We start from the raw sequence: 11454 nt of genomic DNA, 5'->3' as shown, positions 1-11454 counted from the left end.
CTCCTCTCTCCTTCTGTCTGGTCTCACATTTTCGCCGTCACTTTTTGTTCTCCCGTTTGCTTTCTCCAAATCACGTGTCTCCCAGGACCGGTTTTTAAAAGAAAAAAAGAGCTTTCTCTCACAGTGATTTCTCTTTTGCATGTTTTCCAGTAACTGCCAAGTCGTCTGGTGGTGTGAGCGGATGCGCGTGTTGTATTTCTGCGGTGTGTGTGTGTGTGTGTGTGTGTGTGTGTTTACGCGTGTTGCAAAGCCAAAAAATCTCCCATGCACTGATACACATGATTCAGGGATACTGAGGTTGAATAGGCTTTGCAATTGTGTGTCAGCGCTCTCGGTGCCTGACAAAGCCCTTTGCTTATGGAGCCCAATGAACACTGTTAGGAGCTTTATGTGGGTGTGTGCTGACCTCTGCTGGCCATAGTTTGTACTAATATATCAGATAGGCAGCTGAGATTGCTTCCTACCTACTAAGCTGCCAGCTGATTCATTTATTAACTGTCTTTGGCTGCACACACTTATTCTCATATGTAGAGGTACATTATAGATGCCTCAGTGTACCGTTTAGGTGTCATATCATGTCTGACTGCCCTCCTAGTATTCAGATGTCAGGCTGAGGACTTTCAAGTGTAAAGTATCCAACGCCTCTACATCTGTAAACACTTTTTTTTTTTTTTTTTAACAGAATTGCATTAGATAATAATGGCCTTTAAAGCTGCCAGTATTTAGATGGCATGTAATTGGTTGTATTAACCCTGACCTAGCTCTTGTGTCTTTCTCTCAATGTCAGAGAAGCTTCACTTAAGTCATCGTGAATTAGACTTGCCTGGATTTTGTCTGGCAAAGATAATCCTGATTCCTGATCTACACCACTGATCTTTCATTTGGTTTGACTCCTGTGTGTGTGTTGGGATCTAATGCAATCTCTGAGGTGTTTTTGCTCACAAATGTTGTGTTTTTGTTGTCTGTGCAGTTAAATCGGTATATGTTAGCCCTACAAAGAGGCCCAGAGGGAGATCGTCTTCTTATCATTCTGAATAGGATGTAATTATTATTTTTATTTATTTTTTTAATCTTTTATCAGCTTTTCCTGGTTCAAAGGCGGAATTATTTACATTGTGAATGGTTATAAAACTAGTAGCTAACCCCTCAGTGAGACAACTGAGCAGTCATGACATTATGATTAATTATTTCTCAGGAGAACAGCTGATTCTAGATGACGCAAAGTCTTCTTTTCATTAAAGGTGAACAATTCAAAATCCTCCCCCAACTTGTATTCATCCTAAATCATTCTTAAGCTTAATATCATGACAGCACATTTGAGTGCAGTTTCACTTGAAAACCACATGAGGTATCATCCTACCGAAGAGCTCGCCAACCATTACTGGATCCACAGCATGCATACTGGTATACCAGAACTGAAACTACTACAGAGCACCACCACTACAGTGTACTTAGTAGTAGTTTTCTGACGTCAACACATTCCTGCAGTGAGTAAACAAGCAATAGTTGCAGCTACTGGGAGGCGCCGCAGACTGCAGCTGTTGTGCGCACAGGCGGCTTCAGGGGCCCAGGAATGTAGTAAAGCAGGACAGCAGTCAGGGATATTCATCAGCCGGTGTTCCTCAAAGCTTCTTACGCAGTGGGTGTCGGTTGTAGCTCCGGAGCCGGAGGGGAGAGTGAGAAGAACCAGGATCCCTTCAAGGGGAACAAAGTTTGCTCTGAGGGGGGGGAGTTACCTGCACGACATGTATCATCAGTCATTCTCTGCTGCTAATTTATTCTACTGCACTTAACACTTAGTGGTGTACTTTTCAGAAGTTCTAAGTAGGCTTTTAACAGTGTTTTCCAGACGTGGTAACTCTGCTCTGTCGCAGCATCAGGAAAAACATAAACCACAGTAATTAAAACTCTTCTGCAGTCAGTCACAGTCGGATTACGCCTGGCCAGTCAACAGTTCGCCTGACAAGTCGAGCAGGAAGCAACAGAAGATAATGATCTGTCACCTTCTCCTCATTTGGATTCGTGTCCACAGAAAGAGATTTGCTTTGCGTGCTGGATTTAACAAACAGGCGAACAAACTAGTGTTTAGAGTTTGACTTGGGTTTGCTCCTTTTGAATAAACATTGAGGACACTTGGGGAAATTAGACTTAGTTCCACCTTGTTTGAACAGTAATGAGCTCAACTGCATGAGGTGTAATGAAGAAGAATGAACCAATAGCTGGGATAATGGGAGGGTTATTGTTCTGTGTAATTTTGTGTCCACACCATATACTCCTGCACAGGTTTCTGTTGCAATGCTCAGCTAAAAATAACTTTAAATAATGTTTGCGTGATAGTTAGTGCTCTGCTTAACTCAAGATTACCATCTTCCAATATAATCAACTACCTTTAGAGCTTTGAAAACATTTGTGTTGAGAAATGCGCCCTCTGGCGCCCTGGAGTACCCGCGCGTAGCATAGTGCTACCTTCAGGCTCTATCGGAAATATAGTTTAGTCCCACATTTATCTATAGAGGCCTGGTGAGACATACCTGATGAACTGTGAATTACTTTCTTTTCTTTGATAGCTGACTTTACCTCAGCTGCCATGTGTGGTAAGGGTATGAAGAGAGTGCAACAACAGATAAAAAGTTTATTAAGATCAATAATTTGTAGCCAAATGACACATTCAGGCCCAAATAATCAAGACTGTTATGTCCAGCCACCAGTTGCATTGTGTTTTAAATGATGGTGAAGTCAGCATTCACATAAAGTGATACCACTCTGTGATAATACTCTGCTACTAGTGCAAGTCCTGAAATCGTAAACATTCTCAAGTATCCAAATACGTTTAATGTAAAGTATCAAAAGTAAAAGTTGTAATTCTGCAGTAAATGTTTACTGTCAGTGTTTATCAAGCTGATGTTTCTGATCATTATTATAGCAATAATAATAATCTTCATGCTCTAGATGTTTATGGTTGAGAACATTTAACTACTTCATAAAGGCTATAAGATCATCATGTAGTTGTAGCCTCACCAAAGCAAACTTTTCATAAAAAAAAAAAAAAAAAGGTCTGTGGTCAGTTTTCCAGCTAAACAAAGAGAGATGATACAGCTTTATTTAACTTAAGAGGTGGGAGAAATTTCAATTTATTAGGAGAGATTCAAGACTTTGGTGGGATGAAATGGTATAAAACATGCTTAATCAAAACGTAACCAAAGCTGTTAAGTATACTCACTGGTGTGTACCAGTATGACGATGCAAAAAATTTAAATATTCAAGTTAAATACAATTATATGAAATTTATAGCTACTTAAGTATGGTACCTGAGTAACTGTATAAGTTATTATATGCAAATATTTAATTATCTTAAATGACAGTGATGGAAATTGGAAAACTAAGTAATGTACTCAGTTAGTGTAATTAAGTTACATTTTGAGGCACTTTAACTTCCATTTTCCACAACTTTATACTTCAACTCGAAACACTGTTTTTGTTTTATTCCACTACATTTATTTGTAACTTTAAATACTAATCACTTTACAGATTGAATGCTACATTATAGCATGCTTGCATATATATATATTCAAGAAATGCTAAATACATGTCAAATGTATTTTTTACTTGTCCTTTCACTTTATACAAAATCAACGTTATAACACGAGAAATTTACTTTTAAGTACGACTTTTGGGTTCTTGTGTGACACTGATTATTGTTAGGTTTTTAATAAACTCTTGATACGATTCAACCTGCAGATTCCGAGCGGTCATGAACGCCTCGCAGGATCCCATTTTTTTTTTTTTTTTTTTTTTTAGGAGGGCTGATGTCATTTCAAAACTTAACTCACAGTCCCGAGTCAACGCGGCGAGTTGCTCACCTCCTCTTCTCCTGTGAGCTCCTCTCTCACGTCTGCCGGAGCGCACCGAAGAAGAAGAAAAACATCCAGGGGGAGAAATAAAATAAAGAAAAGGACGAACATCTTCTTCCATCGGAGACGAAGCAGGAGGATTTTTAAAAAAAAATTTTTTACACCAGAAAAGCCCCGGGACCAGAGCCCCTCTGTCTGCGGGCAAAGGCGCCTGAACTTTTTTTTTCCCTTTTTCATTTAAAACTTCGACCACAGAAAGAACAAGGTGGGAAAAGGCAAAATGAATCGGAGCTTTAAACAGTCGCAGCCTCTGCGGACTACCGACTGTACCGCCGTGGAAGTGAAGAGCAAGGTGAGTGTTAGTGAATTCAGCCCGTAAAAATGTGGACTTGGGGAGTGAAATCAAAAAAAGAGTTCACATGGTCGGAGATGGAGCCGCTCGGACAGAACTGCCACACCAACGACACACATTTTCTCTTCAGAGCCCTGGTCTTCTTCTTCTTCTCCTCCTTCTCTCTCTTTTTCTTCTTCAACCAGGCACCAGCTTCTGCACATTTTGTCTGTAATTTTTTGCACTGATCTTTTTTTTTTTTTTTCTTTCCTCGCGTTCGATTATGCAGATTCGGCTCTTTGCCTCTCTGACACGAAGCTGATGTTGGGGGGGGGGAACTGGTCTGACACTGTTTCCCAACAAACCTGGCTTTAACTATTTTGTTACAGCGGAGGAGGTTTTTATTATCTGCTGATGGGATGTTTCTGCAACATTAGCTGCGTTCACTGCCGGCGGGGTTTTGTGCTGTGTACTTCACAGCCCGCTCGTTGTTTTGAGTTTTCGTGAGAGGCTGCATATATTAAAGTGATCTAGCAACCCCCCCAAAAAAGGGGGGAAAAGGCGACCACAGTTATCCACAAACATTAAGGCTTATGTAATGGAGAATTCGAACAGACGTTTCAGATCTTTTATCAAATACATTAGAAGTGCATTGTTTGTCAGTGTGAGATGAGTTTGTCTGTGGTGGAGAGCGTCCCTGATAAACACATGGCACTGTGTCCAAACCTGACCACAAACTGCACAAACACTCCAGCTATTTAAAGAATGGCCTCAACCTTTTCTTCCCTTCAAATTCCATGACGATGACAACCCAGAGAGGCACTCGCACGCATGATGTGGGTGTGTGTGCACATGTGTGATGGTTCGGCCACCTGAGGCACAGGTGACAAGCTGAGATGGAGCAAAAATGTTCAAGAGGGGTGACTCAGTCAGGCCAAGAGGTCTCTCACTGGGAATGAAATCTATTCCAGGTTGCTCATGGGGTGAGTGTACTTTGTTTATACTTTTTGTTATCTTTGGGTTCGGGGGTGGGTTTTCTTGTTTGTCCCGCGGTGACAGGAGCGGTCACCCTCAGAGCTGTAACCAGGGATTGTTTGTTTGTGCGCGGGACTGAGACGGGCCAGGAGCGGCGTGGCGGGACCGGGCAGGTTTTTATAAACGACGTCGTCATCACAATCAGCGCCGAGCTGACTCACTGTCGTACGACGTCACATGTTTCCCTTTTTGGATCAGCGCTGTCATTGTGTCATTTCTGTCCCACTTTTTTTTTTTTTTTTATTTGAACACAATGACTGCGTTTGGTTTCACGTCACACGCCTCTCAGTGACAAATAAGTAGCCGGGCGGTGACTAAATTTAGAGCATTTAGTCGAGTTTCAGCTGATTTACGCCAGAGTTACAGTTGAGAGCATTTGAATACTTGTAAAAAAAAAAAAAACTGTCTTATCAAGCTGCTCCGCTGATATCGAATCACATTTTGTACGTGATAAGGAATAATTAGGAATTTCCTGAGCGCAGCACGTCCTGTTCCACAGCATGAGACAAAACCAGAAGAACAGGTGAAAAGACCCTGGACCAACTCTATTGACTGTCTTCACCTGCTGTTTATTTTGATGATTTTAAAGGTGCGGTGTGTAGACTTTTTTTAAGGGCAGAAATAGATGTACAATATTTATAATCATGTTTTCATTTGTGTGTTATCGCCTGAAAACTAAGAATCTAAGCATAGTTTAGTAAGTTAGGCGAGGGGTGTTTAGTTGGTTGCAGTCTTCAGCGACACTGCTCGAAGCCATTAAATCTTGCACTGTGGGCCTTTTTTGATTGGTTAGTTGTTTGGTCAGTGAGATACCCAAAAGTTCTGAAAACTTCTCATTGCAATTTCCCAGAGCCTTTTGTGGCGTTAAGAAATTGTCCCTTTTTGTCCAACCGACAGTCCAGAACCAAAAACTCAAAATGGGCTCTATCGTGGGCCGAGACTCATCTCACCACCCCCCCCCCCCCGTCCAAGTTTGGTGGAAATCCATTCAGTGGTTTTTGTGTAATACTGCTCACAAACCAACAGCCAACAAACAGACGGACATGGGTGAAAACACATGATATGTGTAAAACAAATCTCTTTACCATGAACATTAGGGAATGAAAAGGGTCTTATCACAGTCCAGCTGCTGTTGACTTAGAATCTGTAATTATTTAAGAAGAGTTGCCACGCTAGAAATGAACCTTGACATTTGTTCAAATGTTCCAAACCCTTAAGAAGAAGTCAATCAAACAGTCGATGCTAAACATTCAGATTCACTGGATTTCAAAGGGAGGATATCGGTGTGTTTGTTGTGTGTGTGTGTAGTAAGGTGCATGTTATGTTCCTGGTTCTCACTGGTTAACGTTTGGTTTTCTCAGGGGAAACTGTTCCATTGATAAGCTTATCAGTGAAAACACTGGAGGTGTCTGGCTGCCTGTCGGGGAGCCTCGGCCAGGAGCTGGTTTCACTCACTTAAAACTCTTATCAGAGACGGAGAGAGTACGTAGGGATGTTGGGGGTGGGTTGGGTGGGATTGTTTTTGTTTGACTCACTCTGCCCTCACCTCAATTAATCCACTGATATTCTCAGTTTGAGGCCTGATCAATTTTAAAAGATTAAGTCGGACTTTTATTGATCAATCCTCCAAAGTGCCGCGAACCTGCAGGCGATTTCTCAGGTGAGTTGTCCCTGACTTAGATCAGCAAATTGGGTAAGGAACAAAGTCAGCGTTGGCAAGAGACGTGAGGCAGTTATCTTCCATGTACTCCAGTGTGCCAGAGTTTACCGTCTCCAGACGTGTTTCAACCTGTTGACATCACTCTTCCCTGCAGGAGGACAGGTGATGTCACGTTCGTAGTGATATATTCTTAGGTTAGGAGCCCCGTGATTAATAACAATGTGTTCAGACTTGCTCATGGGAGGGCCGAGCTCTGCCTGAGAAAACAGACCGTTCAGCCTGATCACGAGGCGAAGGGAACGCTCTGAATCGGGAGCGGTGACGCGGCGATGTACGGAGAACATGATTTCGCAAGTCAAGTGTACCGCTTTGAAGTCACGCCGCGCTGATCACACTTAAAGCATTTGCAGGTTTCACTTTCCCAATAGTTAAGCGCACCTTCTGACCACAGGCAATAACCCATTTGTCCGTTTCTCGTGGCATCTTCGAATGTAGGTTGAGTTTTTGTGGCTGGAAGTTGCGTGCTCTGCGAACCGCCTCCACTCGCCTTCAGTGAATCTGGCAGCGAACTGCACACCCGCCTGGCATCCCGTCAGTCTCCTAACACGCCTCCTCTTAAATTCATATGTCGTCCTTTAATTACAGAGTTGGTTCATGTACCCCCCCACCCGCCCCTCTTCTCTCGTCCCAGTCAGTATACTGCTTCTCTCCTCTGCTACCCTGTCAGCAGTTTTCCCTCCCTTCCTCCCTCCCTCCTCCTCCTCTTCCTCCTGCTCCATGATCATGTCCTCTCCTCCGCTGTCAGCTTCCCCCCTCCGCTGTGAGCTGATGATTACAGTAACACAAAGCACCTTAGTCTACAAATTACCACTGTGATTCACATGCCAATTGTCTCTTGTTGCGGTTAGTCGAGCCGCGCTTTTGTGCCTCGGTTGTATCTCCTCCTCCTCAAGTCCATTCTTGTCTGTGAGTCACACGATGACCCCGCTGTGACCCTCAGCCCAGCTCTCATTGGTGGTTCAGCGACCTAGTTGGGGGAAAAAAAAAGCCGTGGCACAATTGTTCAAGTCTGTGTTGGTGTGCGTAAACGGTGGGCGGGAGGTGCTGCTGCCTGCCACTGTCATGTTTAAACTGTAATGCTGAAAACAGCTTACTCATCTACCTGAATTGTTCTATTGTACAACTACCCCCTTCCCATTTCCTGCTGTTTTCTTAGTCACTGTTACATGTGATGAACAATTGTGTTTGTTTTTCTACAGACGTGATCTTGGTGTGTAGTGAAGCACCAAGCCCTACGGGCTTTACACCAGGAAATCGTTAAGCTCAGGCAGTTAGCCACCGAGATGCCAATGCACCTCGTCTTCTGATCAGTTTGTTTAGCGGATGACGGCCTAAATAGCAGTCACACTCAGTTCACATTTTTGGGAAATACTCGTAATGACTGTCTTGGAAATAGTTAAATGAGAATATTGTTACCACTGTCATGTCAGCAGCTTGTTAGCCTGAATAGGCTAATGAAAACAAGGAGAATCAGCTAGCTAGCCTCACTCAATCCAATGGTAACAAAAACCCCTGATGTTCACTTACGCTAAATACAAACGTAACAAAACAGCAAGCAGCTTCTTTGCATAAATACTGAAAATTTGGAGATACAGCTAACCTGACTTTACCAAAGTAAACAAGAAATTTTATTAATTAACAAGCAGTAAAGTAGAAGATTCAAATCTGTTTGTTGCCTATAACCATTTGGCTTAACTTAGCATAACGACAGAAAACAAGGGGAGACAGCTACCATTAGCCTGACTCTGCCCAAAGGTAACAAAAAACCTCTAAACTGGTTATCTATCATTCAGTGAGAAACATATTACCATTGTTATACTTTATTTAGTAGTTTTATACTTTATAGTTTTGATCGCATTAAAAAAACAGAAAAGATAGATATGGTAAGATGTAAGTTAGTGAGATTCAGATGTCTTGATAGGCCGTTTTCTGTTGTTTTCAGACAGAACCAAACAAAGTGTTTCTTCCCATTTTTAGTCTTTTTGTCATGTTTTAGGCTAACCCACTGCTCACGTTAAATTTTAAACTGTTTCTGTAAATATATTGCATTTGGTGTGTGAAAAATGCCCCTGCTCTTTACCCCCTTAAAGTTGAAGTTTCATATAAGCGCATACATTTTTTTTTATGATTTTTGACATGTCAGTTATTTGACATGTTGTTGAGTACTTTAGATCTGCTACGCTATCAAATAGTTTTTGCTGTGTTTTTCTGGAAATGCCAAGCTCTTCCTGTGTTTTTGGCCAACGCTGCTTATGATTACTGTCATTATTGATTAATCGGCAGAAGATTTTCTTAACTGATTTATCGTTGGTCTATGAAAAATAAGAAGACAGTAAAAAAATTGCCTAGCATCATGTTGGCCAAGGGTACAAGGGGACGTCATCAGGTGTCTTGTTTAGTCCAACTATCAGTCCAGATCTCCCAAAATATCTCCAAAATATTACATTTGCTACGATGTTAGACAAGTAGTGACTTCTGACATATGAGAGCCTCGAACCATTAAATGTTTGACATTTTGCTTAAAAAAAGATGATAGATTAGCTTTGTTTAATTTGTCTATGATGTGTGTAATATGTAAATGTTTGAACAATGCTCGAGCTGCACTGATATCAGTTTAGTGAAGGGTTACAGCAAAGTCAGTTTGCATTTTGCTTAGGGACTGCTGTTCCTGTATATAAGGCCATGACCACAGCCGAGCCGACGTCCACCCTGTCTGTTTTATGTGTGCCAGTCAGATGGCTCGGATAAGTGCACGAGGTCGGACATCCCGGTTTCCTCTTCCTGTTTGCTTGCCCTGGTAACTGTCCCCTTAATGGCCCCTCTCTCTTTTGATCTCCCTTTCCGCTACAGTATGGGGCCGAATTTCGCCGGTTCTCCGTGGACCGGGTCAAGCCCGGGAAGTTCGAGGAGTTTTACAAGCTCATTCTGCACATTCACCGCATCGCCAACATGGAGGTGATGATCGGCTACGCTGACGTCCACGGCGACCTCCTGCCGATCAACAACGACGACAACTTCTGCAAGGCGGTGTCGACGGCTCACCCGCTGCTCCGGATCTTCATACAGAGACAAGGTCAGTTGTGTGGGAAGTTAAATTTTTTTTCCTCTTTCTCTCCAACATTGTCTCTTAATACCAGTTGGTAGTTTGGCTAAACACTGGATGGATGTAGAGTTGTGAGATATCCAGTGACTGGTAAACCCATAAAACAATCATCTATTGGAATAACTGTGGCTGCAATTATTGTGCTGACTTGAACATAGTTTCCCCACAGAATATTTCCTCATCCAATTATGTGTTTTCTTCCCACTCTGGGAACTCGAGGCCTTTTTGTTTACTTCATGCAAGGCTTTTCTGTGTGTGTGTGTGTGTGTGTGTGTGTGTGTGTGTGTGTGTGTGTTTTTGTGTTTCCTGCCCTCTTATTGGCTGGATCTGTCTCAGTCTGTGTCTGTCTGCCTGGGTAAGTCCTGTGTCTTATCCAAAGGAAGGGCTTGCAGGCAGATGATCTCACACACACACACACACACAAACACATACACACACGCACTGCACACACACATGCACACAGGCCGGTGCCTCGGCAGCCCCATAGAAAATCAGGTCATTGAGCAAAGCCTGTATCCCGGCATACCAGACATTACTGAGAGACAAAAGATCTGCATGAAAGAGAGACTCCTTACTGAGCTCCCTGCGTTTGTGTGTCTGTCTGTGTGTGCGTGCGTGCATGTGAGTGTGTATTTGCTCAAAGACAACACCACAGTACCCTGAATGGGAACTAGTCCTGGTCTCTCCCGCATTGATCCCCACTCTGGAGTGGGTCTTGACTGACTGCCAGCCAGCCAGCATGCATACAAATGAATCTGTCAACATTCACGTCTATTCATACCCCCAATCCTTCACGGAATGTCCCTCCGCCTGGTTGTGTAATGAACATGTACACTCCAGGGTATTGTTTTAATTGTCGTCCGGTGGTTCGAGCACAAAAGCTGGTCGCGGTGCGGAGAATTATCTTGTCGCAGATTTCCAGCAAGAAATTGGGTTTGGATATTGAAGAGGCCCCACCAGAGACTCTCCCATTGTGTCATTCACTGTCCTGAGAGCTCATATGTCTGGAGCTGAATTAACTCATTGTGCGTTGGCTGATAAGACCTCTGCCAAGGATGTTAAATATGGAGATCATTCTTTGGATTGTTAAATAGCTTGCTTTTTTGGGATTAAGTTTTTATTATGTAGAACTTATGAAACACAAATTGATATTTGCGTGTATTTTACCTTTTGGTGCGAAGACGGCGGGTCTTTTTCTTTACACATCGGAAATCTCTCATGAGAGCAGCGATTTACTTGTAGCAGTCAGTTCAACCAAGAAAGCAAGAAAACACTGATTACTGACACTTCATTAGATTAGCTCAGTATTCTACTTCTCTTCTCCTCTTTGTGATAACACACGAAGATTGTGACGCAGCTCATCTCATGGTATTTTTATTCAGGACGTGATGGCGTCAAATGTTAGACAGGCTTA

The 11454-nt window shown here is 42.7% G+C and overlaps 1 protein-coding gene across 2 annotated transcripts in view; it reads left to right on the top strand.

Annotated features, from left to right (window-relative positions):
* Positions 1-3813: 3813 nt before the first annotated feature.
* pard6gb (par-6 family cell polarity regulator gamma b) overlaps positions 3814-11454 on the top strand; it is a 36196-nt gene continuing 28555 nt past the window's right edge. Inside the window, exons 1-2 of one of the 2 annotated variants that reach the window (XM_037094177.1) lie at positions 3814-4203; positions 9788-10010. In XM_037094177.1, the coding sequence (XP_036950072.1) occupies positions 4132-4203; positions 9788-10010 (295 nt within the window). In that variant the 5' untranslated portion in view covers positions 3814-4131. Of the gene's footprint in view, positions 4204-5021; positions 5166-9787; positions 10011-11454 lie in introns of those variants that run through there. The other variant, XM_037094178.1, reaches the window with a different exon arrangement.

The sequence above is a fragment of the Acanthopagrus latus genome, chromosome 3 (genome assembly GCF_904848185.1).
Source record: "Acanthopagrus latus isolate v.2019 chromosome 3, fAcaLat1.1, whole genome shotgun sequence".
In the NCBI taxonomy this organism is placed as follows: Eukaryota; Metazoa; Chordata; class Actinopteri; order Spariformes; family Sparidae; genus Acanthopagrus; species Acanthopagrus latus.
The sequence above is the reverse complement of the archived record's forward strand: the minus strand, read 5'-3'. Positions and strand labels throughout refer to the sequence as shown.